General features: G+C 43.1%; 1 protein-coding gene across 13 annotated transcripts in view; it reads left to right on the forward strand.

Moving 5' to 3' along the window:
- Window positions 1-27,054, forward strand: part of FARP2 (FERM, ARH/RhoGEF and pleckstrin domain protein 2) — a 59,626-nt gene that overhangs the window by 29,290 nt on the left and 3,282 nt on the right. For 7 of the 13 annotated variants that reach the window (XM_090147119.1, XM_090147123.1, XM_090147116.1 and 4 more), the window contains exons 8-26: window positions 307-454; window positions 1,114-1,209; window positions 2,556-2,719; window positions 2,866-2,934; window positions 4,458-4,515; window positions 4,886-5,132; window positions 14,213-14,391; window positions 16,255-16,344; window positions 17,193-17,326; window positions 18,327-18,408; window positions 19,164-19,401; window positions 20,062-20,192; window positions 20,976-21,044; window positions 21,468-21,557; window positions 21,958-21,978; window positions 22,252-22,334; window positions 23,655-23,773; window positions 24,484-24,647; window positions 26,651-26,758. In XM_090147119.1, the coding sequence (XP_090003245.1) occupies window positions 307-454; window positions 1,114-1,209; window positions 2,556-2,719; window positions 2,866-2,934; window positions 4,458-4,515; window positions 4,886-5,132; window positions 14,213-14,391; window positions 16,255-16,344; window positions 17,193-17,326; window positions 18,327-18,408; window positions 19,164-19,401; window positions 20,062-20,192; window positions 20,976-21,044; window positions 21,468-21,557; window positions 21,958-21,978; window positions 22,252-22,334; window positions 23,655-23,773; window positions 24,484-24,647; window positions 26,651-26,758 (2,290 nt within the window). Of the gene's footprint in view, window positions 1-306; window positions 455-1,113; window positions 1,210-2,555; window positions 2,720-2,865; window positions 2,935-4,457; window positions 4,516-4,885; window positions 5,133-14,212; window positions 14,392-16,254; window positions 16,345-17,192; window positions 17,327-18,326; window positions 18,409-19,163; window positions 19,402-20,061; window positions 20,193-20,975; window positions 21,045-21,467; window positions 21,558-21,957; window positions 21,979-22,251; window positions 22,335-23,654; window positions 23,774-24,483; window positions 24,648-25,514; window positions 25,655-26,650; window positions 26,759-27,054 lie in introns of all 13 variants that reach the window. The other 6 variants (XR_016469553.1, XR_016469554.1, XM_090147125.1 and 3 more) reach the window with 6 other exon arrangements.

Here is a 27,054-nt window from a genome sequence, read left to right on the forward strand (position 1 = left end):
CAGATGAAATGCTGGTTTGTTGAACTGTATTGTTCCTAAGTTGGAAAAGCTGAAGCTGGACTAGTTAATGTTTGTTTCAGTGCCTCTGTCTCTGGGATGCATTTTAGGCTGGTCGTCTGCTATTGAACGTTTCTCCTATTATACAGAAGTCTCAGTATAATACTTAACTTGAAGTGAACCTGCCAAACTTAATTAGATAGAAAATTCCTTTTGAGTGCCCGAGTTACAAGTGGAGCATTTTAGCCACGTCAGCAGCGTTGTGCAATCCAACTGATCTTAAAAGTTTCTTTTTCTTCCTTATTACAGGGGCCAAACTCCTGCCGAATCAGACTTTCAAGTGCTTGAAATTGCTCGGAAACTGGAGATGTATGGCATCAGGTTTCACCTTGCATCTGATCGTGAGGGCACAAAAATTAATCTGGCTGTTTCACACATGGGTGTGCTGGTATTCCAGGTAAGGTGGGCAAAGCCTACCATGCATGTCTGTTTGTTTTTCCATTGGTTTGTCTTGGGAGTAAGTCTTATTTTAATTTCAAGCGTGTCTGATGGTAAAAATCTAGCATGTTTTTTGTGGTCAATAGAATATCATTTAGGCCCACAAATCACTGAGTAGTGCAGTTTGCCCTTTGAGGTGGAGATGGAAGAGCATAAAAATCACAAAACTAACGGTGACGCGAAATGAAAGTGTTTGATGTCATCTATTTGAAAGTTGCTTACATACATATTCAAGAATAATGATGGGTCTATTCCACATGGCCCCAGAACAGTTCTGTAATCTTGGTGTTTGTGTTCATTTTCCCTTGCTTTAATGTTACGATGTATTTTTGCTACCATAGCATTGATCTTCACATACAGAAGTATACAGAAAATAATTTTTACATCCCAGTTCTCTACGTTTCCCTTCAGTTTTCTGCTGTCTGCTCAAAAAAATGCACATCAGACAATCTGTAGTTGCCCTTTGTGTTAATACATATAATTGTCTAAGGTAATATTGTTACCAGAACTAAGAATTGAGCAGAATGGGTGCACATTCATGTATCTGCATGCCTGCAAAAGAATTTGCTTTGTTGTTCTTCTGAAACTTTTGCAAACTTTTTTATCATTTTAATTCAGGGCAATACGAAAATCAACACCTTTAACTGGTCCAAGGTCCGTAAGCTAAGCTTCAAGAGGAAAAGATTTCTTATTAAACTCCACCCAGAGGTCTGTGTAAGTTTTGCCACAATAACTACCTTGTCAGCGTTGAAAAAATTACGTATAACTTGTGTATATATATACTTAGATGCATGCTTTTATCATGAAAAATGTGTGAGTTTGTAGCTTTATAAGGCACTGTCAGAGAAATATGCTTACCTTCACTGTAAAAGTAAAAATCTTTCTCACCCCATGCCTGTCACCATAGATTTCAGCTTTGTGTATCTGACAAAGGCATGGGCACATGTAAATATTACAGGAAAAGAAATGAAGGATCTGGTGTTTCAGACTAACTTTTTTTTTTTTTTTACTATGAAAAGGTTGCATTTCCTATTTCTCTTAGAAATAAATGGATATTAAGAGTCACCTCAGCTCTCTGATCCACTGTAGTCCAAGATGAGCCAAGATAACTTAAACATTGAAATAGTAAATCTTTGTTGTTCATATGAAGGCACAGTATGGAGTGCTTTTGGCTGTAGCTCCTTAAGAGAACATTGCAGTACACTGCTAACACAGAAGGTGGTTGCTTTATATGGCAGGTTTATCCAGGAGCTTGTTGAATATGTGCTGCTTAAATGAAAACTGTGGTACAGAGTCCCCTGATTCCATCATGAAGTAATCTGATGCATTTCAGGAGACATTAAATGGCTGAGATTACATTGTAGGAGCTTAGTAAGAATAATCGTACAGTTCTTAAAACTACAGCCTTATCTTTCTAATATGTCCTTATAGCAGAAGGTATTTTTCATGCTTGGCTGATTTACAACACACATTTTTGACTGCAAATATCAAATTTATTGTCACTCTCCTTGTTGTTTCCACACTGAATGACTGGATTGTGTTCAGCATAAAGCTATATTAGAATGGAAAAGCAAAGTTGGACATAATACAGGGTGTGTATCTCAGAAATCTGAAATGGGACACACTGACAGCACATGTAGTGGTGTGTCTCAAAATGAGACCCTCACCATTTTCCAGCCTGTTCTAAATCACAGGAAGTGGAAAAAGCATCAGAACGTTTAAGAAAAAAATATCTTTTAAAATCACTACTATTTCACTTAAATATTTTTATTTCTAAATTTTAATAATGCTCATTTTGTGTTAATGTGGAATATATCCAGCATGTTTGTGCAGTTTTAGTCAAGTATATTTTAAGCATTTTTACATTTTCTAGGTAAGAAACAGTTTTAAAGTAATAGAATGATTTAAACTGCATGCAAAATCATATTCATAGCTTTCATGTATGTGAGAAGTGACTCAGCATCTCACTGCCTTTTGAGCCTTTTTGCTGAGATCTGTCCTTTCCTTTTCTCTTCCATTGCCATCTTATGTTCTACTTAGCTCTTGTGTTTTGTTCCCAGGGCCCATACCAAGATACACTGGAGTTTCTTTTGGGAAGTAGGGATGAATGTAAAAACTTCTGGAAAATCTGTGTTGAATACCATACCTTTTTTAGGCTCTTTGATCAGCCAAAGCCAAAGGCTAAAGCAGTCTTCTTCTCCAGGGGGTCATCGTTCAGATACAGGTATGGAGGAGCATCATACACTTATGAAAGCTGAATTGCTTATATCTAAGGAAATGAACTCAAAAGGGAAAAACATTCTCAAGTAACTCCATTTGTAATTCTCACCTGCTGCTTTTGGTAACTTTTATACTTTTGTGGATTCACAGTGGACGAACACAGAAGCAGCTAGTGGATTATATTAAAGACAGTGGGATGAAGAAAACTCCATATGAAAGGTAAATACAAAGGATTTTGTCAGATGAAATTTGGTTGAGGTTTTCACAGCATTTTTACTTCCTAAATTAGAACTGTTTTTAAAAGACTCTTGGAGGCATTTTCATTGGCTGTCTTTTTGGTTATTAAGGTCTACTTCACATTTAAAGTAGCTGAACTAATTATTTTTTTTTTAATGTGGTTTCATGATGATGTAAAGAAGCTCATGAAAGTTTCAGTATTGCATTTTGATATCAGTGGGCAGCATGCAGCTTGGCCATCCAGAAGTTCAGTGTATTTTGGAGGTGCATCAAAGTTAGTGGGACACTTATGTATGTCACTGTGATCCTTGTTTTGTACAAGGGGTAGTGATAACCAAGAGCCCTGTTCTCATCCATTCTTCTTGAAGCTGGTTTATTCTAATGCATTACTAGATTTTACTTTCACAACCTAGTGACATATGCCTGTTGCATACCCATCTCCTTTGTCCTAGTACTTATGTAATCACAAGGTGAGATGGTTCAGCTTGCTAACTGGGCAGTGACAGAGGCTTGCATGTTGTTTTACAATATGGTAACTGCTAGAGTCTCCACAGTCCAAAAATAAGATTGGGAGCAGTGCCACAGGGATAGCAGTCTCCTTTTGTGGCAGTGTTGAGCTGCACATGTGTGGTCCTCGTTGTTTTGTTGTCACTACTTTGCAGCATTAGAAGCTACAGTGACTTGATAAAAGGATATTAAGGAAAACTGAGGCAAGTTCAAGTTAAAATCCAAGAGTGTTGACTTAGTTCCCAGTTTGTGAACATAATTTCAATCATGCTTTTAATTTCAGGACATCATAACAGCTTGCATCTATGGGCAGTAGTTAGGTCCTTCCTCTTGTGTAGAAGTCATGGTCTGCATACAAACTAAATCCTGAATGCCACTGATGTTTGCTGACATGTGACGTAGGATGTGATGCACAGCAATGTAATTTTAAATAACATTTGTTTATTAATACACTTAGCATTTTGTCTTTCTATATAGTACTGTACAGACAGGAAATGAAGCATGGAAAATACTCTGCCTAAAATGACACAATTAGCCTCTGATGCAGCATGATTGAATTCAAGATCTGCAGGCCTGAAACTCTGACCTTAAATATTTGTTTTGAAACGTATTAAGAATGTGCATTTTAATTATTAAATGGTGTCACTTGAACTTGTGTGAAACCTATGTACATGTGAGAAACTCTTCTTAGTCACACATCTGGAAGTTTACAAGATTTTCACAGGAATTTCAGAAAGCTTTCTGTAATCTGCTATCCGTGAATATTTTTAGTGCCTTGGGGTACAGCTGAGCACCTTTTCTGTATGACAGCATAACTTGTGTTAGGTTAATGGATGAACCTGGTGATCCAACCTAAACAATTGAATTAGTTGTTGAAAGATGATAATAAAATGCATCTTGAGACTTTTTCTTGTCTCTTAGAATGAAAATAGCTAAACAGGGAAGGGAGAAGGCTGGCTCTTGTCTCGGATACTCACAAGATGCTCTCTCTTCTGCAGGAGGCACAGCAAAGTCAGAGTGTCCACTCACGCTTCGAACACAGATGTGCCAAAACAGGTTAGTTCTGTGAGACTCCAGGTGGTCTGCTCAGTGAAGCTGACAGCCAGCTTCCCAAGATGACACCTTAGGAATATGGTAGAATGAACTGTTTGTCTGGACTCAGCTTCACAGTCTGATCTTTGTTCCTGATGCATAATTTGTGTTGGTTTTTTTTTTTTTTTTGCAAGGGGTAACAACTTTGATAATTGTAGCTAACAGAGTCTACGGCAGGTAATTTCCTGTTCAGAGTTCAGTTTGACTGAGAAGATGTGATAGTTCCTAGTGTGTTACTATTTCAGAGGACCAAACTGTGCTTGCTTACATCTAACTGCTTGTTGTGGGAGAGGTCATCCTGTTACCCTTTGTGTTTTTACTTTCTTTCCCTCAGAGCGTTGCATTCCCCGAGGGCTTGAGGACCCCGGGGTCTCCAGCCTCAGCGACTGTCCCCTTCCACTCCGTTCATTCCTCAGCTGCTCCTACCGTCCTGCCCATCTTTGCAGAAAGCAGCCCTTCCTCCTTGGACCCCCGAGCACCGTACACAAGGATTCCAGACAAAAACACCCCAATGCCCGCAGAAGAAACGGGGAGGAAACTGGTGCAGCAGCCCGGATCTCCCATCTTCCAGTCATTCCAAGGTGTTGGGTTTGGTAGTGTTGCAGGAAACTGTAACCCTGCTTGTCCTGTTGTTGAGAGTGGTTGTGGTTTAGATTTAGATGTAGAGAAAAGTAACAAGGAGAATAGGGCTGCTCTTTGTAAAAATGACAATGATGAGGATGACTTTACCACAGGTGTTTTTGTTGCTGAAAAAGAGCATCAGCACTGCAGTAGGGCTGCCCCTCTGTTCACACTGACAAATTCACAGTTACAGGTGTCAGAAGAGTTTATTGATGATGACCCTGCAGAAATATCCTTTTTTGCAGGGGGCTCTGAGGCATTTTCTTACGTGTACAGTGGTTTAGATTTAAAGGGCTCTGATTTTTCTAAGCATGCATCAGAGTCTCCAGGCTTAACGAAGGATGCCCTTCAGCAAAATGCAGTCTCTCCTCAGTCAAGCCCTGACAGGTACTCAACAGAAGCAGTAGATATGAATATGGAAGACGAGTTTGAATTTGAAGAAGCGAGTGACTTCAATGGCAACGAGAGACCATCCAACACCTCGGAGCTGTTTGAGGTTAAGGCACAAGCAAGTCGAATTCAGAGCCTCCTGAGCCCTTCTGAAACAAGTTCACTCATCAACAACCGATCTGAGAGCAGCTCCCTCAACAATCTGCCTCTCAATGGTACGTCCTCCCTGCACACGTACAGCTCTGCCAACCACTCAGAGGCGAGCTCCATGGTGAACTTCCCAGCCTACTCAGTGCGCTCTGAGTCCAGTTCAGCCTTTCAGTTCACTGACATCATTGACCAGCTGGAGCAGCTGAGCTACCCTCCTACCACCACGGAAGATTCCAGCAGTACAGATACAGACTCCTGGGACTCTGAAACCGCTGCGCCGCTGGATGTAAACCTTTTCTTTAGTAATCCTTTTACTCAAGCAACCGGTGAGAACTTTACTTTTGACTTTCAGAATAATTTAAAAAATCTCACTCAAGAAGACTGGACAGAGAAGACTCATGTCAATCACTGATTCTTGATTTTTATGGTGGATTTCTCTCAGCTGTTCAGACTTAGAAGTCAGAAAGATGAGTTAAACAAGAAAACTCTAATCCATTGGCTGACTTTTAAATCACGTACCACAGCTGATCGTTCTTCTTCCTGTCTCTCTTCAGTTCCCTTAAAGCACACTAACTTCAATTCTGCATTTTGTACAACACACTGCATCCAGAATGTGTCATAACAGGCTGCAGTGTTTGTAAAACACCACAGATTTCAGAGAAGTTAAGAACCATCACTTTGCAAATTACAGTATATGGAAGGATTTTTTTGGCTATGAACATGTCTTTAAGAGTGATACAATATGCTGTCCCTGTTTACAAGTCATTTTTGCAGGTGAGAGTTCTTGATGTTTTGTGTTTTTTCTATCCCCACAATCAAAAAAAAAAAAGAGACAATCTTCAAGTCAGCTGTGAAAGATGATTTTTAAGATACAAAACTATGCAACGTGATCAAGCAAATATGGGAGCCAGGAAAGCTTCTTGTGAAGACAATCATATTTTATGACCATAAAGTGCCTTCAGGAGTCCAGCAACAAACAAGCACCCTTCTGCTTTGCAGTGTTTCAGAGGTGCATACATAGACTTACGAAAGCACTTAGTTTGCATTGCATTTTTGTCTCAGCTTTTCTTTCTTGTGCTACGTTGAAGTACTTAGAAATCAGCTCATGAGAATCTACTTGATTTAAGGAAGACAGGTGGAGGTAAATCTGGTGAAAGCTTTAATTTTTCTTTACAATGTGGCCTTTCTTATTAAAGGAGAAGGAGATAGTACGGTACGAGTACAAACAGTGCCTCAAACTAAGCAGCTCACAGTGATAAGCTCATTTTATACTCAGTATCATTCATACTGATTTTCTTAGCTTTGGTCTCGATATATTGTTAAAAGACCTTCATTCCTTAGTCAAGCATTAAAAAAATACCATTGTTTCACAAAATTCTGTTAACTGAAAGTTCAGGGGAATTCCTCTCCGTAGTAAAACGTGAGGAAGTAAAACATCTTTTTATCATCTGTTCCTTTTAGTTCAGTATTTACCAAGGCAGGATTATTTCCCATGGCACTTGCAAGTATTGTGGGAGTTGTGTTTGAATGGAATTGCTGTTGTTTCATTAGAATCTGGTTGCCTTAGCCAGTGGCATAGGAAAACAAAGCACATTTAGAACACAGTACTAGCTTGGACTTAGAGGAATGTACAGTTGTGTAATTGGTCTTTTTTTTTTTTTTTTAAATACAAGTTTAGTTTTGTTTTTCTACTGAATGTGTATTCTGGCTCTTTGTTTGACTTGATTCATACCTGTGGAGATAATCTCATGGATGTGACATTTGTAAATAGGCATTTGGAAGAGGTCTTCAGCTGTGTCACAAGTGGTACCTTTATGTGTGTTTCAGGCTGTTTGTCTGGTTTCCTTCCCACGATGACATTATGCAACTTGAAAAAGAAATCAGAAAAAAGACTCTATCTATCCTACAGGTAGTAGAGTCAGGGACAAATATCAGTGTAAGATTTAAAAAGTGGCCTTGAATTTCCTTTCATCTTTAAGTAAAAAAAAAAATCAAGATGGGACTATTTGCATATAACCACGTCTGCCTCTGCTTTGTTTTGTGCCTAAACCACAAGCATTCTCTCTAAATATGTTACAATTGCTCAATATGGGAATAAATCCCACTACGTTTCCTAGCATTTTAAAAGCTCTTAAGATCTTCAGAAGTGAAAAGCTTGTTGGTGTGTTTTCAAAAAATGTACTGAGTAGCCATGAGAGAAGGCTTGCTAAGAACATTTTCTTGCAGAGCACTTGGTTCTAAAAGGTGTCTTTAGTGTTTCTCCTTATCCATTGCTTCTCCTTATACTTTGCAACTATGCAGATCTTCTGTTGGCAGTTGGCTATTTTAAATCTCAGGGATATGTATTTTTTTAAGTAGCAGTAAGAGCCTTAATGTGATGCCCGTTTTATTTCCTAAAGGAGCTAGAGATCTGAGTCCTTTGGCTTAGAGCAGGGTGTGTGGAACCACAGGAGAGGATGGGCTGGGGTATGGAGTGTGGGAAGGAGTGCCTTGACCCAGGAACAGAACTGGTCAGAATAAGGTTTTAGTTATCACCAAGAATGCTGACCTTTCCCATCTTCTGGCTCTGCTTTATATCTGAACTGGGGATGCTCACACACTGGTGAGCACCTAAAAACCAGTATCCTTTGCTAGGATTGCACGCTGTGGGGTACTTGCAAGCAGTCTGCTGCTTTCTCATTTCCTGATGTGGAATGTGAAAGAGTGGAGCAAGGGTACTTGCTCCTTAGATACAATCAGAATCCTTCAAAGGAGCTCCAGAACCTGCTACTAGCTGGTAGACTGCTGGAATGCTGTTTCTGTAGGAGTTGCTGTCCGTGCTTTCAGTACTTGCTGGTTATGTCCTTGCTGTTGGTAACTGATAGCATATGGCTGTTGTGGATTTTTTTTTCCTGCCCTTTTCTGATCTTTGAAGCCATGTGGTTTCTGAAGCTATAGTTCTGTGATTGGCTGTTTTGCTTTATTTGTGATTTTCTATATAGGCACAAAAGAGGAGAACATTTAATTTGCAAGTAGAATTTTTTACTATAGCAGGAAAGTCTTGAGAAAAGCTTCTCCTTGATTTCCTCTAGGGGGATGAGTTCGGATTTCCTTTGCAATGGAGACCAAGTCAAAAGCAGCCTGTCTCTGAGTGCTCTGCATCAGTTAGCAGTCACTCTGGTGCACTGGAGTTATGCCAGGCATCCTCTTCTCCTCCAGCAGTCTCCTGATACAGCAGGAGAGGGTGAGAGAAGGGCTTTTTTCTGTGCTTTGTCTGAGTAGTGTTGAGAGAGTGGGTGAACTTCAGTGCATTATGTCCTGAATATGTTCTTCGACTGTCAAGCTGTTGCTGTTAGTCCTTGCAGTTTGTTCCACTGGCTTTTTACAACGCTGGCTCACCTTGAGGAGGAGGAGTTGGATGAGCTGTGGTAGGGACAGGCGAAAGCCTGGCTGCAAAGCTTCACTTGTTTGTGGTGGGTGAATGTGCATCTTCTCTCCCCACGTTGGTCACTTTTGGAGATATGTTCCTTCTTGTTTGCTTTCTGCCCCCATCTGTGGGAGGCTAGGATGGGTGTATTGCTGTCTGAGGGACATGGGTTTCTTGTCAACGTGCAGCTTTTATTACTGTGGTTTTTTCAGCAGCAAGAACCACTGGGGCTTTCAGGTTTCTTCTGTTCCAGGCTGCCTGTACAAATCCAATCCCATTTTACCAGATACACGCAGCTGCAGAAGGTATGTCCATACAGTGGTGTTCCCAAATGAGTTAGGCTGACAGCTACAGCTCTTTGGTGGTACTCAACACACGCCTTGCAGTGTGACCAGAAGACATAAAGGAATGAATGTCTTCAGTGGGTAAGGTACTCTGCACCTGTATTGCCATCTGTGCCTATTTACAACCGTTTACACTTCAGTGCAGTTATTATTGTCATGCACTGCAGGAGAACACTTGCATCTTCGTGTCTGTAGTTAGTGGAGCTATTAATTTGCACAGAACTCTGGTCACAGGATATTCTTTGACCAATCAGCAACCCAGTTAAACTTTTTAAGCCTTACCAGCCTGTATTATTGCTTGTGCCTGTTCTTTTAAGTTTAACATATGCACTCATTATACGAGTATTACATGCTGTATATTTCCCAGGAATTATTGTATTTTATCTTAGAATGGAGTGGGGCAACATATTGATTTGCTCTCAACTTTAATTGCCAGTGAGTTTCTGCGTTGCTGGATAATAGCAACTTCTGATCTCCTTTTTCCTGTGAATGTTTGTATTGTGGTCATAGGTGGTTTTCTGTGAGGGTGGTTTTCCTTTTATTGGTTGGTGGTTTCTTTCTGTGGTGGCGGTAGTTTCTGTTTAGCTGCAAATCTTAATGAGGGTAAGAGTTTACGGAGGTGCCAATAAATGTCATTTCTCTGTGCAATTTGGTGCAAACCTGTTGGTAAGTCATTCCCATTATTGTCATTTTGCAAAAAATCCAAAGCCATACTTACCAGGTATCGACTGAGTGAATGACTATACATCACTGTAGTTCGTTAGCTGTCATTACCTGTAGTTTTTAGTAGATCCTACAATGAACCTGTCACGAATGCTGTGTGTATGTGTGTGGGCATACATATACACATCCTGTATGAACATGGGGAGACTTCACACTTCCAAAGATGTATCATAAGATCCACTTTGTTCTCTGCAGGTGGGCTGTTGCAGGCTTAGTCCACAGAGCGTGCTGTAGCTTTGGAGCACGGTTCCTTGAACCTGCTTTATGGGAAGGTGCTGCTACGTATTTTCCAAATCTCAATATCCTCCTGCTGCTTGCACGTGCAGGTTGGCAGCACGAGGGTGTGATTTGTGACAGTTCAGCAGCTTGGGAAGAAACCAGAAATGCCTACTTCTCAATATGTGCAGAGATGCACGTGCCTTGATTAGAGTGACTCCCCAGTGAAATAGGTGCTACTCTTTTTCAGGAAAGGATTGCATTAAGGAAACAAAGAAGGCTGGAATTTCTTGATTGATCTCTCAAACTTTTATCTTTTATACCATAAATGTTTTATTGAATTACATGTTGGGACTTTTTAATACCTTTTGTGTCTGTTGAGATTGCTGGTTATGAACCTACAGATTTGTACTAATTCATAATTCTAATTGTTTATGCAATAAAATAAGGAAAACTTTGATATAAATGACATCATGGGCTTTTTAGCTTTATTTTTCATTACCCTTGTGTTTGAAATAGAATAAATGTTTGTTCTCCTAGCCAAGGCACCTTAGAGTTTCATTACAGTTTCATGACCAGATTTCCCAAGGCAGTTTCCCTCTTACATACCTTGGTTGAAAGTAGAGCACAACCAAATAATGATGTGTGTTTTTCAGATTGCTGTCTTCTCTAGACGTTTTGTTTGGGATAGAAGTGGGAGGAGGAGAGCAGCCATTTGCCCTGGGCTCCCTTTGAAGGGGGTCACCCCATAGGGACGTGGTGGGGCAGCCCTTCTGATAAGGAATCCTACTGCTAACATTAGAGCCTTGCATAGCTGTTAGCACATCCCATCATGGTCTGCTTTAGTGGGATACTCTCCTTGTTGTCTGTCTTTGAAGTGTTTTAAGCATTCAAGTGTAAGAATCAGTGTTTGTGCTTTATTTTTGTCCAACTTCGCATTGAAATACAGCTTTATTTGCCAAAATTTCCCTTTGAGAAGTGTGACAGGTTAGAGAGGAGCCCTGCAGTAATTCTGTGAGCGAGGGGAATGAGAAGTGTGTAGCTTCTCCCACGTAGAAAATTGCAGGTTATTATAAATGGATTTTGGATATAGATGCTATTTTGCTAACTTAAATAGGTGTAATTAAAATATAAATAAACCCCACAGCTAGAACAAACATAAGAAGTAACCCAGATGCATATTATCTTTAATAATGTCAGTGAGAGGGATGCAATTCATGCACTCTTGAAGAAAATACAAGGTAAGGTCATGGTTACAGCAGCTGGCTTCAAGATTGCTTCGCTTTGTGCTTTTTTTTTTTTTTTTTTAACAGCCTTAAAATAATCCAGTAATGAGCTTTCCATGGCTGCTTTTGTGTGATACTCTCAACTTCTCTTCTTTTTCGAAGTTGAGTTTGAATCTTCGCCTCTGTACGCACTGAAGGTTGCTAAAACTAGAGTGGATAAAGGTTGTAAGTGATAGACTTGCGTGTTAGATGGAGGCTTCCACTTCTGCAGGTGGATGAAAGAAGGCATAGGCAATAACTGAGCAAAGGATAATGTTACACGGTGCCTGGGAAAGGTGAGGCTGGCAGATGTGCATGGCTGCCTTCATCAAAACCGCAGTGTTTTGGAATGCTTTACTGTTGTATGTGATTTTTTTTTTTTCTTTCCAGCTGTACCCATGCTGTTTTTTATTGTTTTTTTTTTTTTAACATGCAGCCCTGTTTTTATTTGCCTACAGATATGGACTTTTACCTACACACCACCCTCTGCCCCTGTGCTCGAGGCTTCTCCATGGGGCAAGCATGCCTCTTTTTCAGGCTTTGCTCAGGGACTGGGCTCCTGTGTCACATAGCAAGTGTTCACATGGGTTTCCTGGCTGGCTGCTACCAGAGGGGAACGTGAAACCCAGAGCAATGCAACAGGCAAAGCTCCCATGGTCAGCCCTGAGCAGCACTTGGACTCGGGGACGCGTGGCCGCCGCAGGGAAGAATTTAAAGCAGCTCCTCGCCCCTGCCGTGCTGCTGCCTTGCTGGCTGTGGAGCTGTCGTTTCACCATCCCTGCTGTGCAAAAGCAGCCTTCTGATCATCCCCGCGGAGGTGAAACAAATATCAGATGGTTGTTTTCCAGCCCTGCTGCTCTAAGTAGCAGGAGCGAAGGATCGCGCAGGCAGGCAGAGGCGCTGCGCGTGCTTTGGCGTGCCTAGAGTGTGAACAGTTAACTGCAGCCTCCATCAGCTGAATCTCTTCCAGGTGACCGAGCGCAGCACTGTTTAGCTTCCTGCATTTGTCAATGTGAAATTACGCACTTCGCTTCCTCCTCACTGTCCTGCCGCAACTGCGCGCTGCGCTGCTGCTGCTCCCCGGCACAGCCCGCCTCCTGCCTTGCCAATGGAGAGACCCGCAGCTCCCCGGGCTGTGCGAAAGCACGCAGGGTGCACACACACAGGCTGCTTGGGTTTTTTTTTTTCTTTTTTAATAATAAAAGACTTTTTTTAGATGGGTTTTTAAGTAGCCTGACAATGGGAAAAGGGCGACGCGGCTTAACGCAGAGCTCACAGGCAGAGGTGTGGTGCTGTGTTCAATCTGGGGTGGGAACGATGATAGGGAAGGGACCCTAAGAGATGTCAGCTGTAGGCAGGTTTGGGGCTCCCCAAAAGGCATGGATTTGTTGTTTCAGGAGGAGTTCTGTGAGCTCAGTGGTGCCTGGGGAGGTGCAGAGCACTTTGGCTGTGGGCTGAGCCCAGAGCTGGGTGCTGGCCTGGGCATGGATTGGCTTTGCTGTCGGTTTTGTGCTTGCCTTTGTTCAGGTGTCCTAGTCCTTCACTTTCTGCTCGGAATGCAAAGCAAATAGTGCTGGGGAGTGCTGTTAGTGTGGCTGTTTACCGTAGGGAAGATCAGAAGGAAAAATGCTTGTTTTAAGAAGGTCATAGTGTGAATAATCAGAGTGTCTCTTAACTTGGTCATACAAAGTGGCTTTTGAACAGCAGTGCTCACTGCAGGACCCGTGGGGTGTCTGCATGCTGCATCTCAGGGCTCTGCAGAAGGAGGGAGAGCTGCTGATGGGCTTTAAATGCGCTGCAGTGGTGCCTTCTGTATTTGGAAGTCTTTAAAGAGTCCACAAACAGATTAAAAAAAAATAAGTAGTCCGGAGCAAGCAGTTTACACTGCTCCTCCTTTAGAAAGGCTTTACTGTACAATGAAACCTTGGTCTTACGTTCTGCAGGGGTGCTTTCCTGCTGGTTCTGCTGGTGTGCGAAGCAAAGGGCCAGCAAGACATCTATTGCACAGTCCCTGTTTGTATAGAACTTCCTTTCCCATCAGTATAATTCTGGAGATTCCCTGAATTCTGCATGTATTTCAGCTAGCTTTGTCTTCTGGATTCTTTTCTTTGGAGCTGAAAGTAGTGCAGTGGTTTGCTCTGACTTTCCCTTGTGGTGAGAAGTAACCCTTATTTCAGAAAAGGATAAACTAAGAGATAAGTTCTTGCTGCTTACAATATAGACCTGTATTGTGAGCTCTGTTACTCGACAATATCCAGTGGGATTTGGGCACTTTTGCCTAGACTGTAAACAATTTATCTGTGCCCTTAGATGCTGTTCTGAGGGTGTCTGTCCGTACTGCACCGTCACACAACAGTTGGTGTGCAAAGAAAACTGTTCACTGTGAGAAACACACTTCAGTGTTTGGATGCATGTTGCTTTGTTTTTTGATGTGAGATAGTAATTATGATTTACAGTAACAGTGGGTGGTTGTCTTAGATACAGTATATTGAAAGCATTTTTTCCTCTTTGTTTCCACTCCATCTTCTGGTTCTCTTCCCCTCCAGGCCTCCCAGTGGACCATTCTCAGCTCTCCTCCCTCGTGCTGAAGAGTCCCCTGGGTTTGAACCCAGCATTCCCTGTGAACCTGAATGCAGCTGGCCAGGGTTCATCTCCTCTCCTGAGCCCTGTCCTCAGTGATGCTGGTGGTGCCAGGATAGAAGAGGAGGATGAAATGAAACGTAAGGTGAGACCATGGCGCTGCAGAGAATGTACTTAATGAACTCACTGCAGAAAATGAACTTGCTGCAGAGAGCCCCAGAGCAGCAGGGAGCTCTTCTCACCACCTCTCCTTTATACCTTGGGATGGAAACAAGAGCTGCTGCTTCCCACAGGAGCTGTTCTGGGGGTATTCTGCTGGTGTATTTGATACAAAGCAGCAATGGTTTGCTTGGCACCTTCTGGACTGGAACTTTGTTACATTAGAATGTAGAAAATGCTCATCCTTATGCTGAAACTACTTGAAAGGATGCTTGAAAACAAGTTCAACATTCAAAATGATTCCTACCAGGGGGGTGCATTGAAAGGCTGGTAGGATGGGTGGCTTCGGTTCTAGAAACTGATTACTTTTGGCTGATTCAGTAATGAAAAATTATGGCACATGCCGAGGTTAAACCTGGCACTGTCTTTGCTGCCTGCTCTCATGGTTAACCTGTGTCAGCTTACTGGTTTGTGCTGCCTGTGTGAAGTGCTGTCACATCACAAAAATGTATTCTAAGGAGCTCAGAGCTTGTCTTGCTTGCAGAGTATGTGTGATCAGCCAGGTTTGTTGTCTCCTTGGTACCTTAGGAAGAACCCAGAGCCTTCCATTGCAGCACAAGGAAGGTTTTATCATCTGAACTCTGTTCCTTATGGAGTCAATGGCTGTGCTGCAACCTTCTAGATGAAGCTGTTCTGTGTACTCTTCTGCTTTTTTCTGCTCTCTCCTATTAATGTTCTGGTTGCCTTATCTCTGTCAGGATCTTCAAGCAAGAAGGCCAAAGGGCTGTGCTGTTGTTGTCTTCTCCTTGCATGCCTTTGGGTACTCCTTGGTGCCAGCAGGTGCCAGCTCACTCACTAGTTGCATCTCAGTTGTTCTTTCTGTTCTGTCTGAGCTGTGTTTGCTCCCAGGACAGATTGATGCTGTTTTGAATGGGCTGTTTGAATGTCCTGACTCTCAGCTGCTCCAAGTTCACAGCGAATATACAGAAATCTCAGCAAAAGCAAAGATGCTGCTCTCCTTTCAGTGCTTCCAAAGCTCATTTCTCCTGTGACTGGTCACTAACACTAAGGGAAACCTTCTGTCAAAAGAAACACAACTGCTTTTTGCCCTCCTGATGTGAATCAGGAGAACAAATGAGTGTGTGGTGTGCACTGTACGAGGCTGCTTCCTTTCTTTATATTAGTGATACATTTCACTCTTATTACTGTAGATCTTCATGCATGCAGAGTAGCCTGCCAGGCCTTAGAAAAATATCTGTCTCTATGTAATCCACAGGGAAGTCTGCTGGGAAAGGCTTGATGAATGCCTGTCCTGCACCACTGAAAATAACAGGTTCTCCCTAGCAGCTGTTACCAGGGCTCAGCACAAAGGAATTCAATTAAGAATGGTATAAAACAAACAAACAAAATACTTAAACAATTTATAATAATGTGTATTTTCTTTCTAACTCTCATTTTGATTCAGTGCAATGACAGAACATCTGTTTTCACAGTGTCCTTCCACTCTGCTTTGACGTCCATTCAGTCCTTCTCTTTTGAGACTTTCCCCCGATGTCAGGGAGAAGACAGCTCTGAAGAAGATGGAATACAGCATTTTTTAACACTGCAAAATTCAATTTGCTAAACTGTGAGAACTTTTTCCAAGTAAATGTTGTTATTCTTTCAAGTTGTTCACGCAGGGATTTTTGTGTGGTACCCTTATAAGCGTTGGAGCTCTGTTGGATCTATCCTGTTTATAACCAGACATTGTTTTCCTGTAGCAAGGAAGAATGTATGTAAGATTTGAGCTTGTGCTTTGTAATAGAACACCTGTATTGTAATACCTGCTGATCATTTTGTGTCCTTTCAGCGCTATCCAACCGACAAAGCGTATTTCATTGCCAAGGAGATTCTTGCTACAGAACGGACGTATTTAAAGGACCTGGAAGTCATTACAGTGGTAAGGGTTCTTCCCTTTCTTTAATCCTTTTCTTTTCCTTGAGCTCTGTAATCATTACTTTGGAAGGACTTGGAATTTCTTCCAAGTAACAGAAGAAGTCTTCTGACAAAGCCAAACCCTGAGCTGCGTAGCTGTGCCTTCCTTGCTTTATGGCCCTCACATGGCAGGGCTGGTATCCTCTCCATACTGGTATCGTTAGCTCAAATATCCACATCTCAGGTAATTTTTTTCTGAAAATTCTACACACGGGTTTCCTTAAGGATTCCTTGGCTGTGCATTCAGCCTCAGAGGTTACCATTGCTGTCAGCAGTGCTTATGAGCTAGCTGTCACCATTTCAGAGATCCTTCATCTTTGTGTCTTCAGATGATGAGGATAGATGCCAATTTCAAAGAGAATTAAGGAGCTGTAGAGTTTTGAAAGGTTTAGTCCTTTTTCTTTTTTTTTTTCCTCTCCCCTCATTCTAAGGAGAGGAAGAAGCCCAGTGTAGACAGATGGGTCCTTATTGGGATGACTCTGATTTCCAAGTCTGTCAGAGCTGTTTGTTTACTTACTGCAGGCTTGAACATAATGGCTGCTGTGTTTCTATGAATTATTGTTTTAATTTCATCAAAGGGAAGTTTGTGCTCGTTGTGCCATACAGCAGCAGTTGAGGTATCTTGCAGTAACTCAGTGAGCACTGTCATATGGAGATTCTCATACAGACTTCCCAGACCTTCTCCTTCCATTCCATTCTGTCTCCATGCTTGTGCTTTCTCCTCCCCATCCCTACAAAAGCAGAGACGTCTATGCTGCTGATAGATTTCTTAAACAGGAAAAGTAATGATGTAATTTGTGATTGTTCCTGCAGTGGTTTCGCAGTGCTGTTATCAAGGAAAATGCAATGCCAGAGGGCCTGATGACGTTACTCTTCTCTAACATAGACCCAATTTATGAGTTCCACCGAGGCTTTCTGAAGGAGATTGAGCAGAGGCTTTCACTCTGGTAAGCACTGCAGTGCAGGGGCTGGGCAAATTTTCCTGTGTCCTCACATTAAAATAATACTCATAAGCAGGAATCGATTCAAATATAAGGAGAGTCGAGGAAAAGTATTCTAATAAATGAGAATTTAATTAATGACTAAATGCATCTTTCAAGCAATGCCTTATGCACACTCTCCTGTATTCTTCTGAACTGGATGCCCAGGCCAATGTTTTTGTAATATAACTTGATGTTGTTTCTCTGGTCTTGGAAAAGAGAAGGTCAGAAAGATAATGTGTGCATTTTTTCAATACCTTCCAGTTAATAAATCTCCAGGTGAAAATCTGGGAAATGCTTTTTTGTAATTAAAATTAGATTCTTGCAGCACTATTTATTTTAAAGGGCATGTTTTTCTTTTCTTTTTTTTTTAACCTTTATATTATTTTTACCTGGCCTGGGATGTAACGTATGAAGATATTCACTACCTTTCAAAAGGAGATGCTTTTCCTTCCTCCTGGTGATGTTGAAACATTAGATGATTTTTGTTCTCTTTTTGCATTGGTGAATTGAGCTGCTTTATGTACCTGAGTGTTCCAACTCACTTGGAAAGCTTTTTTCACTGGAGAGAACAATCCAGGCCATTGTGTAAGATCAAAGCAACCTGAATCTGAAGCAAGGGAAATGGAAAAAGTAGTCAGTGAAGCATGAGCAAAAATAAGTTCATACATTTGGACAGGATTGTAATAATGGCATTTACTCAGAAAGTATGAAAGGTTGAACTCTGTAATAGACTTTTAGGCAAATTCTTTTCTATTCCCTTCTCAGTTTGCTTTCGTAAGTATGGCTTTTGGTTTTGTTGTTCTGTGCAGCTTCCATCGAGGCAACGGCAGCTGAAATGGATGGAGGTGGGATTAATGTTGGTTCTGCTTCCTTCAGGACAGGAGGGCTTGGAGGGAAGAAACAGAAACATCTTCCTTTCTCACATACTGTGCATTCTTATTTCATCCTTTTATGTGTATTTCAGGGAAGGAAGGACAAATGCTCACGTGAAAGGAGATTATCAACGCATTGGAGATGTCATGCTCAGGAACATGCGCACTCTGAAGGTAGCTGAAGGATTTGGATAACAAAGTGCTGGGGCTGGTGGTTCCTCTCTTCCTGTTGCCAAAGATGGTAGTTCAACATTCAGGAATCATAGACTCATAGAATGGCCTGGGTTGAAAAGACCCACAATGCTCATCCAGTTCCAACCCCCTGCTATGTGCAGGGTCATCAACCAGCAGCCCAGGCTGCCCAGAGCCACATCCAGCCTGGCCTTGAATGCCTCCAGTGATGGGGCATCCACAGCTCCTTGGGCAACCTGTTCCAGTGCCTCACCACCCTCTGTGTGAAAAACTTCCTCCTAATATCCAACCTAAACCTCCCCTGTCTCAGTTTACAACCATTCCTCATTAACTAAATCCCCAGGATTTTAACTTGAAGCGACTCTCAAACAATTACTGCTGTTAAACAAGTTCACAATAAAACAGAATATTTACAGCAGGGCTCAGTAGGAGGATTGCATGCTTTCTGCCTGTGATTACCTTAAGGAAAGGCTGTGTGTTATTTACTCTAGAAATACTTAAGTAGCTTCCCTGTGTTCCAGTCTGTGCACAACTTGAACTCTCCCCTGTGGAGACACTGATTCATGAGGTTGATTAATTTCCAAATCCAAACATTCTTAACTGCAGAGTACATTCTGAAATGAGGGCCCTTTTGTTTGGGGCTGAGGACTTCATGGGGCAGGTACGCTTGTGCTGTGGTGGCCAAATTCTTATTGTTGCAAAATCTATAGCAGGCTCTTTTCTGTGCCATTCAACAGGAGTTTACAAGTTACTTGCAGAAGCATGACGAGGTCCTGACAGAACTGGAGAAAGCAACCAAACGCCTGAAGAAACTGGAAATGGTTTATAAGGAGTTTGAGCTGCAGAAAGTTTGCTATCTGCCACTCAACACTTTTCTGCTCAAACCAATCCAGAGGCTGATGCACTACAAGCTGATCCTGGGGAGGCTTTGCAAGCACTACACAGCGGAGCACCGGGACTTCGCAGATTGTCGGAGTGAGTGAGCACCCAGCTGTACACACGTGCTGGGCAGGGTGCTAAATTGCTTGGCAGGTACCCTGCGGGGGGCAGCAAGCTTTGCAGCTGCACATTCAGTGTACATTCTTCTTTTCTCCTCTCGAGACCTCTCTTGTTCTCCCACGCAACTGTGAGAATTGCACAGAATCTTTGGTTTAGATTGCTGAAAGCAAAACTGCCAAATGTGTTCTCTGATTTAAATATCCAGGAAAGGAATCACAGCATATCATGTAGAAAAGCAGAAAAGTGTCAGGAGGCAGCTTAGTTCAAGAGGTGTTGAAATATTTTTTGTTTTTCTTTACAGTTTTTGGTACCAGGTTTTACCAGTCTGCTGTCTTGCTCTGGTGCAGGGCACTGAAGTTCTCTGCACTGGATAGAAAACAGTTGTTCCTTACTTTGCAGTTGACTTTTGGCTATGTGGTCACTACTTTTTAGATGTGCCACCATAATCTCTAGAGGCGTTGGAGATGCTGTGAAGTTACTTGTGAAGTTACTGTGTACTGTGAAGGCTGTTTTGCTTCACTCTGTGTAAAGTATTTCTTAAGAATGAATCTAGCTGTCAGTTTCAGATTCAGTTTTCCAGGGACAGCCTGGGTTTGTCTCCTCATTCTGATCCCATTGGCACCATTTCCCACACAGATGCCCTGAAGGAAGTCACGGAGATGACCTCCCAGCTACAGCACAGCCTTATCCGCTTGGAGAACTTCCAGAAGCTGACAGAGCTGCAGCACGACTTGATTGGTATAGACAACCTCACAGCACCTGGTCGGGTAAGTTACACTGCTGAGCTTTTAAAGCCTTTGTTGCTTTTATGACCGAGGTGTTGCATTGCAACGTGTTGCCTTCGTTGCATTTGTGGGATGAGTGCAAAGGCTTTGGTTAATAATTGTCTTCACATCAGGTCATGTTTAGCTCTGGTGGTGTAGTAGGGAAGCAGATTGCAAATGCTTCTGCTTCAACTCCAGCCACAGATTCATGTTTTCAGTGGGGCAGGAACTGGTTCCACCAGGGTGCAGGGCTCTGTGTTTGAGTGGGAAGCAGGATGTTGTACTCAACAGAAGCCCACTACCAGCTTGTGTGTGTCTGATGTGACCTCTTTGTGGACACAGCAATGGTGAGAGGTGCATCGCTGGACAAAAGTGCTCTTAGTGACTGTTTCTGTAAGAGTTTCTTTAGTTCCTGCTTGGTTTTCTGTTTGTTTGTTTTTGTTAGATGTACTGAGCATAAGTAGAGGAGCATCGCTTATGCTTTTGGGATGTGATGGCAGTCACTGCAGTGGGATGTAAGTGTAACAGGGGAACTGATGAAATCCAACAGGAACTCTGCTCCTTTTCCTTCTCTTGCTTCACTGATTTAAATGCTGGCTGCAGCAAGGATCTGATTCGTGTGACAAAACAGAAGGAAAGGTGGTGTTTAGCATTTATCAAATCTGTTGGGGATCATTGCTGGGCACCAATCAACATCTGTATGCTCTGAGATGAGAACAAATTCATTAGAATTCCGTGTGGTTGGGAAAGTCGAAGCTTTGCATCACTGTTTCTTTTCCTTGGCAGGAATTTATCCGGGAAGGCTGCTTGTACAAGCTCACTAAAAAAGGTTTACAGCAGCGGATGTTCTTTCTGGTGGGTGCTGCTTCTGCTTTCCTACAGTGTTCAGAGCCTTCAAGATAAAGTGGTCGTGAAAGTGTTTTTGTGTGCTTATGCTGGAAACCAGCAGTTGTAACTGAAAACTCATTCTGAAGTGGTGGTGGTTGATTTTAATGGAGAAAGTGACTGTGATCATGCTGTCTGTTGGGACTGTTTCCTTGGTGGCAGAGAGTTTCATCAGAATTATAAACTTACTTTCCTCTCTTGTAAATAATCGTTTTAATGAATAAGTAAATGTTGTTCATAAATGTTGCAAGGAAGAGCACACCAGAGTGATGGAAAACTGTTTTTCCATGTGTTTATAGCATTTAAACAGCAGATCTGAAAAATGTAAAAAAATACTTGGTGCTGCCTGTCTGCTGTCCTCAGAACCAATTGCATTCTTCCTCTGTTTTTCAGTTCTCAGATATGTTACTGTACACGAGCAAAGGGGTCACAGGGACAAATCAGTTCAAAATTCATGGACATCTTCCTCTGCATGGCATGCTGGTAAGTGGTTTCAAGCTGCAAAGACATTTCCTTATGCACTGTGGTGCTCTCAAGCAGGTTGGGGCGTTCCTTCAGGGCTGGAAGGACTGAAGCAGCTCCAGGCTCATGGGAGAAGCTGTGCCCTACTAAGCATGGACGGGGCTTCACGTGCCCCAGCCTATGTGCTAAACAAAGACTCATCTGCAGGCAATAAGCTTAATCCTTCCATCTCATTAGCAAAACAGCTGGAGCACGTTTGACCCTTCATTTTCATGGTGCAGTGAGAGTTTGATCTGGAATATGGATTTGTCTGGGCATTTTTTTTTCTTTTTGCAATGCAAATGCCTTGCCATAAAATCAGTCTTCTGTGTCCCAACCCCCATATTCTAACAGGACTGTTGTTTTTGTGTTTGATTTGCAGCTGATAGTGCTTGACCCACCGGTAAGTAATAGGCTAAATCCTGTTCAGAATCCTGTTTTTCTCTCCCTGCTACATGTTGTGCTGTGCAGCTAGAGATACATCAGCAGAAAGACACCATACACTTTAAGTGTAGAGCCAAAATAGTCTTGAAGTAGGTGATACTCATTTAGAAAAAAAGTAGCTGTTTTGCAATTACTGCTACTGTGTTGTAATGATACTGAGGCTCAAGTGGTTTTTGGTGTTTATCAGTCACTAAGCAGTGATGAGAAAAAGCTTGTTATTTTTTTCCTACAGGTGGAGGAGAGTGAGAATGAATGGGCTGTCCCACACTGCTTTACAATCTATTCAGCACAGAAGACCATAGTAGTGGCAGCAAGGTAACATTTATTTTCCCCTGTGTGGATTTCAGACCTTCAAAGAGTTGTGGCAGAGTCACCAGGGCTGTTCCACGTGTCCTCTGGAAAGCACAACTTCAAAACAAATGCGTGACACTTCACAATTCCTTTATCAGCTCTTTGTTTCAAGAAGGAGTAGTTTGTCAGCCCACACCACTTCCCAAGTGTGGGAATGCTCAGGAATGGCAGGATTCCATTTGCAGCACTCGGGGTGCTCTCTGCATCAGGGGGTGAATGTGTCAAACTGCCTTGGTACCAAAATGTAATTTAGGCTGCTTTGTTTTGAATATGTGGTCAAAAATGCAAGCAAGGAGGATGAGTTGAACACTTAGAGGTGCTTTATAACCAGACTTTTCAGTGATTATCTCTGTAACTTGCTTTTCTCTACATGGTCACAATGGAATATGTGTGCTAACACAAATCGTACAGGCTTTAATTCAGCTGTTAATCAGGCAGTGCTTTGACTAACCTTGAATAAATCCACCTGAGCATGGTGTAACTCCCTTTGGTACCCCAGTGTATGAATTTTGTTTTTCATTAACCTGACAAGGAGTGCAAAACATTTGACTAAGCCCGTGCTGCCTTTTTAGTTCAGCACTTTGTGTTTGGTGTCCAAACACTGCACACGTTTGTATTTCAGTGATATTCTTCCATATTATTCTGGTTTTGCCCACAACCTCCCAGATACCTGAGTGTGTGACTGTATACAGCACTTTGCAAAACAATTGTGCATGTAACAGGAGGGGAAAAAGAAATTCCACAGCCATGTGGCAGTGTCCAGAGAAAGACCTCACTTTGTTGCATACTGACAGATATAGATATATGTGTATGAGCTATGGAGTTCTTACCCTGTACTCATGGTATGAGCCATGTAACCAGCAATGGAAACTGCATGGGTTCAAAGAATTCCTCATCTTCCTGAACTCTGTTTCATTTTCTTGAGGTGAAAAGTAAATGATAAATCCCCTTTAAAAGATATGCTGGCTTTTATTCCTCAAAATATCATTTCCAGTGTGGTTATATCACCCATTTCTAAAGGGCTTTCATTAATACTGTTTTTAGAGTAGAAACACGATTTCATGTTTGAAGCAGTCCATCAGCTGTTGGTGAGCAGTGATGCTCTAGCCAATTATACTGCTGAGTCTGGTAGATCTGAAGGAGAATTCTATGAGGCCCCATGGCTGTCTATTCATTTAGTTTCTTGTGAAGTCCACATTTTAAAATGGTCCTTGTTCTAAGGCTCTGGATATTGGTGAAGGCTCCAGGCTGGGCCAGTCACCATTCACACAGTTTGTCTTGCAGCACCCGCTTGGAGATGGGGAAGTGGATGGAAGACCTAAACATGGCAATTGAAATGGCCAAGAAATCCACTGAGAAATCTGACATGCTTCTGGACAACTCCGTATGCAACCGCTCCAACAGTAAGTGGTGTTCCCCACGCTCTTGAAAATAGTCAGGTGTTGAGTCTTGTTCCTGTTTCCCCTTGTAAAATTGATTATGCAAATGGAGTATTTTATAATTCATACGCTAATAGAGAGCTCTTGTGCTCTTGTCGTGTTTTAGTTCAAGTTAATATGCTTGTCTTCCTAGGCGGATGCTCCTGGTAGCTTTAAATGCAGCAGAGATGCTCCAGCTGCTGAATCCTTGATTTTATAAGCTCCTTATTTGTCTCCTGTATAGGCATTTCTCCATTTAACCAAGCAGTGTGTTTTCTTGTCCATAAATTCAGTGGTGTCCTCGGAGATCAGCAAATTATTTTATAGCCCAGCACTCTTGTGCTTGTCTCTGGCATTGCTGTGGATGTGCTGAAATTCGTAGTGTCCCTCCCTGGAGCACTTTCTGTTCCTTGCTAAGGATCAACTGAAGATGAAGTGTGGGGGTTTTGTTTGTTGCTTGTTTTGTTGTGTTACTTTTTTTTTCCCCACACTATGGAGTCAGCTGTCCCAGGCAAAGCTGAGTATGGAAGCCAAAACGAGCAGCTCAGCTGTAACATTCAAGTTGTTGTACTTTAAATCCGGACCATTGCAAGAGAGAAAAAAAACCAAACACCAGGATGGTGTTCCTTTCTCAGAGGAACGCCTGCTTCTCTTGCACAGTTTTCTTAAACCGCTGCCGAATTCTCCTCCCCCAGGATCCTCTGATGAGGTCTCTCTAGAACAGGAGTCCGAAGATGACATACACTCTTCCCGTAGCTCCTTGGACAGGCAGAGCCACCACCGTGCCAACACAACCATGCACGTGTGCTGGTACCGCAACACCAGCGTCTCCATGGCTGACCACAGTGTGGCTGTCGAGGTACGGCGGGGCGCAGCTCTGGCCTCTCGCTCTGTCCATCTCGGCTGCCTCAGCCTCTGCTCATCCTCCTCTCCGTGCTCCACTTTGCATTTCTGCTGCCTGTGGGAGAGCACGGATGATTGAAAGACCGCTGCATGTCTGCTCATCTTCATGCATGTCTGTGTGTCTTCTGGCTCTCGGCACTCGGTGTGTGGCTCCGTGCGGCGCTGCTGGCACGTTTTGGTGCTGCTCCTGCAGCCTCTAAGGCAGGTGTCTGCTCAGTGTGCTGCTGGCAGCTGTACCTCGGGCATGCTTTAGGTGCAGGTTAGTTGGGTAGGAACCTTCCTGGAGGCTGACGTGCTTGGAAGATGTCAGAAGTGGGAAATACCCTAAGTGCCATAAAGAAAAAAAGAAGGTCCCTCACTAGCAAAAAAGCAGGGAGTCAGATGTCAGTCGTGTACTTTCCTGGCCGTGCAGTTAGGGCACTTGAATGGAAGGTGTTAGAGTTGGGATCCGAAGCTTCTGGGTTTTCAGAATATCGTGCACCAGTCAGTGAGGAGGTCCTACAGTGTTATGTTGGCTCAGGGTCTGGAAGTTGGACCCCTCAGCCAGCAGAGTGGTTTCTATTGGAGGGAAGAAGCCTTCCTTTCCATGATGGCATACCTGGGAAGCAGACATCATTGCTCTTCTGTGTCTTTATAATGAAACCCACCCACCACAGGCTCTGGGAGTTAACGTGTGAGTTCTTCCAGCACCTTCTTCCATTCCATGTTCTAACACCATCACTTTTTTCACAATCCATTTTCCTTTAACAGACACTTCCGCAGTATCACTTTTCTTATCCTAATGTTCTGTTTTTCTCTTTCTCTCCCCCTTTTCTCTGCTCAGTTTTCTGCTCTCTTGCTGTTTCTCCAGAGCTTCCTCCTCGCTATTTGCTGGGTCAGGCCCAACGGCCCAACACAATCACCCATGTTTGTTGGTACCGGAACCAGAGCCTGTCCCTCTCTGATTACCTGTGCATGATCCAGGTAAAACCCTCTCGAGTTCTGTGCTGGTGGGAGGAGCTGTGGGATGCCAAGTGAAGCTGTCTTCTCGCTCCGTGACCCCACGTGTTGTGTTAGCATGAGGTTCAACCAGCAGCAGTTGTGATTCTGCCTCGTTGATACAGGATTTCCTCCTATTTCTGCTTCTCAGAAGGGTTCTGTGTGTAACTCTGCTGTGCGTGCTCTGTCTTTCTCTCCAATTATGATCCATTTGCCTTCATTCAGTGCCATAGGTTTCCTTTCCCCATGGCACAGATGCTGGGGACTGACCCTGGGGTGCAGCAGTGACCATGTAGCACTCCCCTGCAGCCTGCTTCCCTTTGGGGCTTGGCTTTGCACAGCTGCTGCGTTCTGTCCACGGCTCTGGCTTTCATCATCTTTGTTTCTTCTCTGTTTTTTCCTCCTTCACTTGTTTTTTGGTGTTTTTTTCATGTTTTTTTAAAAAAAGGGGGAGTGAAAAAAGGTGAATAAAGGGATGAAGCCACACCCTTGTGGCTGTCACTGTTTCCTGGCTACAGACTGCAGAAGACAAGGCCATAGAGATGAGTCAGGGTTGCACTGCTGTGCACTGCCTGGCAGAACGCTGAGAACCAGTGAGCAGTTAAACCTCAGAACTCCATGTTAGTGGAATGCACTGTGGAGCAGAACACAGCTGTGTGCAGAACTGGTCAGCTGAAGATGGAAAAGACCTCTAAGATCCCCAGGTCCAACTCCAGCCCACCCCACCATGCCCACTGCCCACAACCCTCAGTGCCACATCTCCACAGCTCTGAGCACCTCCAGGCACAGTGACTGCCCCACCTCCCTGTGCAGCCTGTATCCCAGTGAGGTAATGTGCAGGAGGCCACTTAAAACATGAGTATAAGGGCTGTTATAGACAGAGCAGTTATATTAGAGGGCTCGGGGTTTCTGACTGCAGCTGTTAACTTTCGAGGACAGCCATCAGTGGTTTCATGGCAGCCTTCTGTTTGTTCTTGCTAGAACCAGCTCTCTGGGTACCTGCTGAGGAAGTTCAAGAACAGCAATGGCTGGCAGAAGCTCTGGGTCGTTTTCACCAACTTCTGCCTGTTCTTCTACAAAACACACCAGGTGAGCACGTGGCTGTGTGCTGATGTTTAGGGGCTGGGCTGAATCTGGAGACCCTTTGCTTTCAGCTCCAGGTGCCTCTCCTTGCAATCTGAAGGAGAGCAGCAGGTGAATGGTTGGTAGCACTTAATGAAGTCAGGTCTCTGTAGGGCCCCGGGCCCTTCTTGCAGGATTTAATCAGGATTTGTTAATAGTACTTATCTTCTGCATTTGAGGGGAAGGATGTCGTACCACCCTAAGTGGAGGTCAGTGAATGAGCAGCCTTTGGTCTATTTCTCACCTGGGGCTGCAGTACAGTC

The sequence above is a fragment of the Phasianus colchicus genome, chromosome 10 (genome assembly GCF_987193195.1).
Source record: "Phasianus colchicus chromosome 10, bPhaCol1.hap1.1, whole genome shotgun sequence".
Classification (NCBI taxonomy): domain Eukaryota; kingdom Metazoa; phylum Chordata; class Aves; order Galliformes; family Phasianidae; genus Phasianus; species Phasianus colchicus.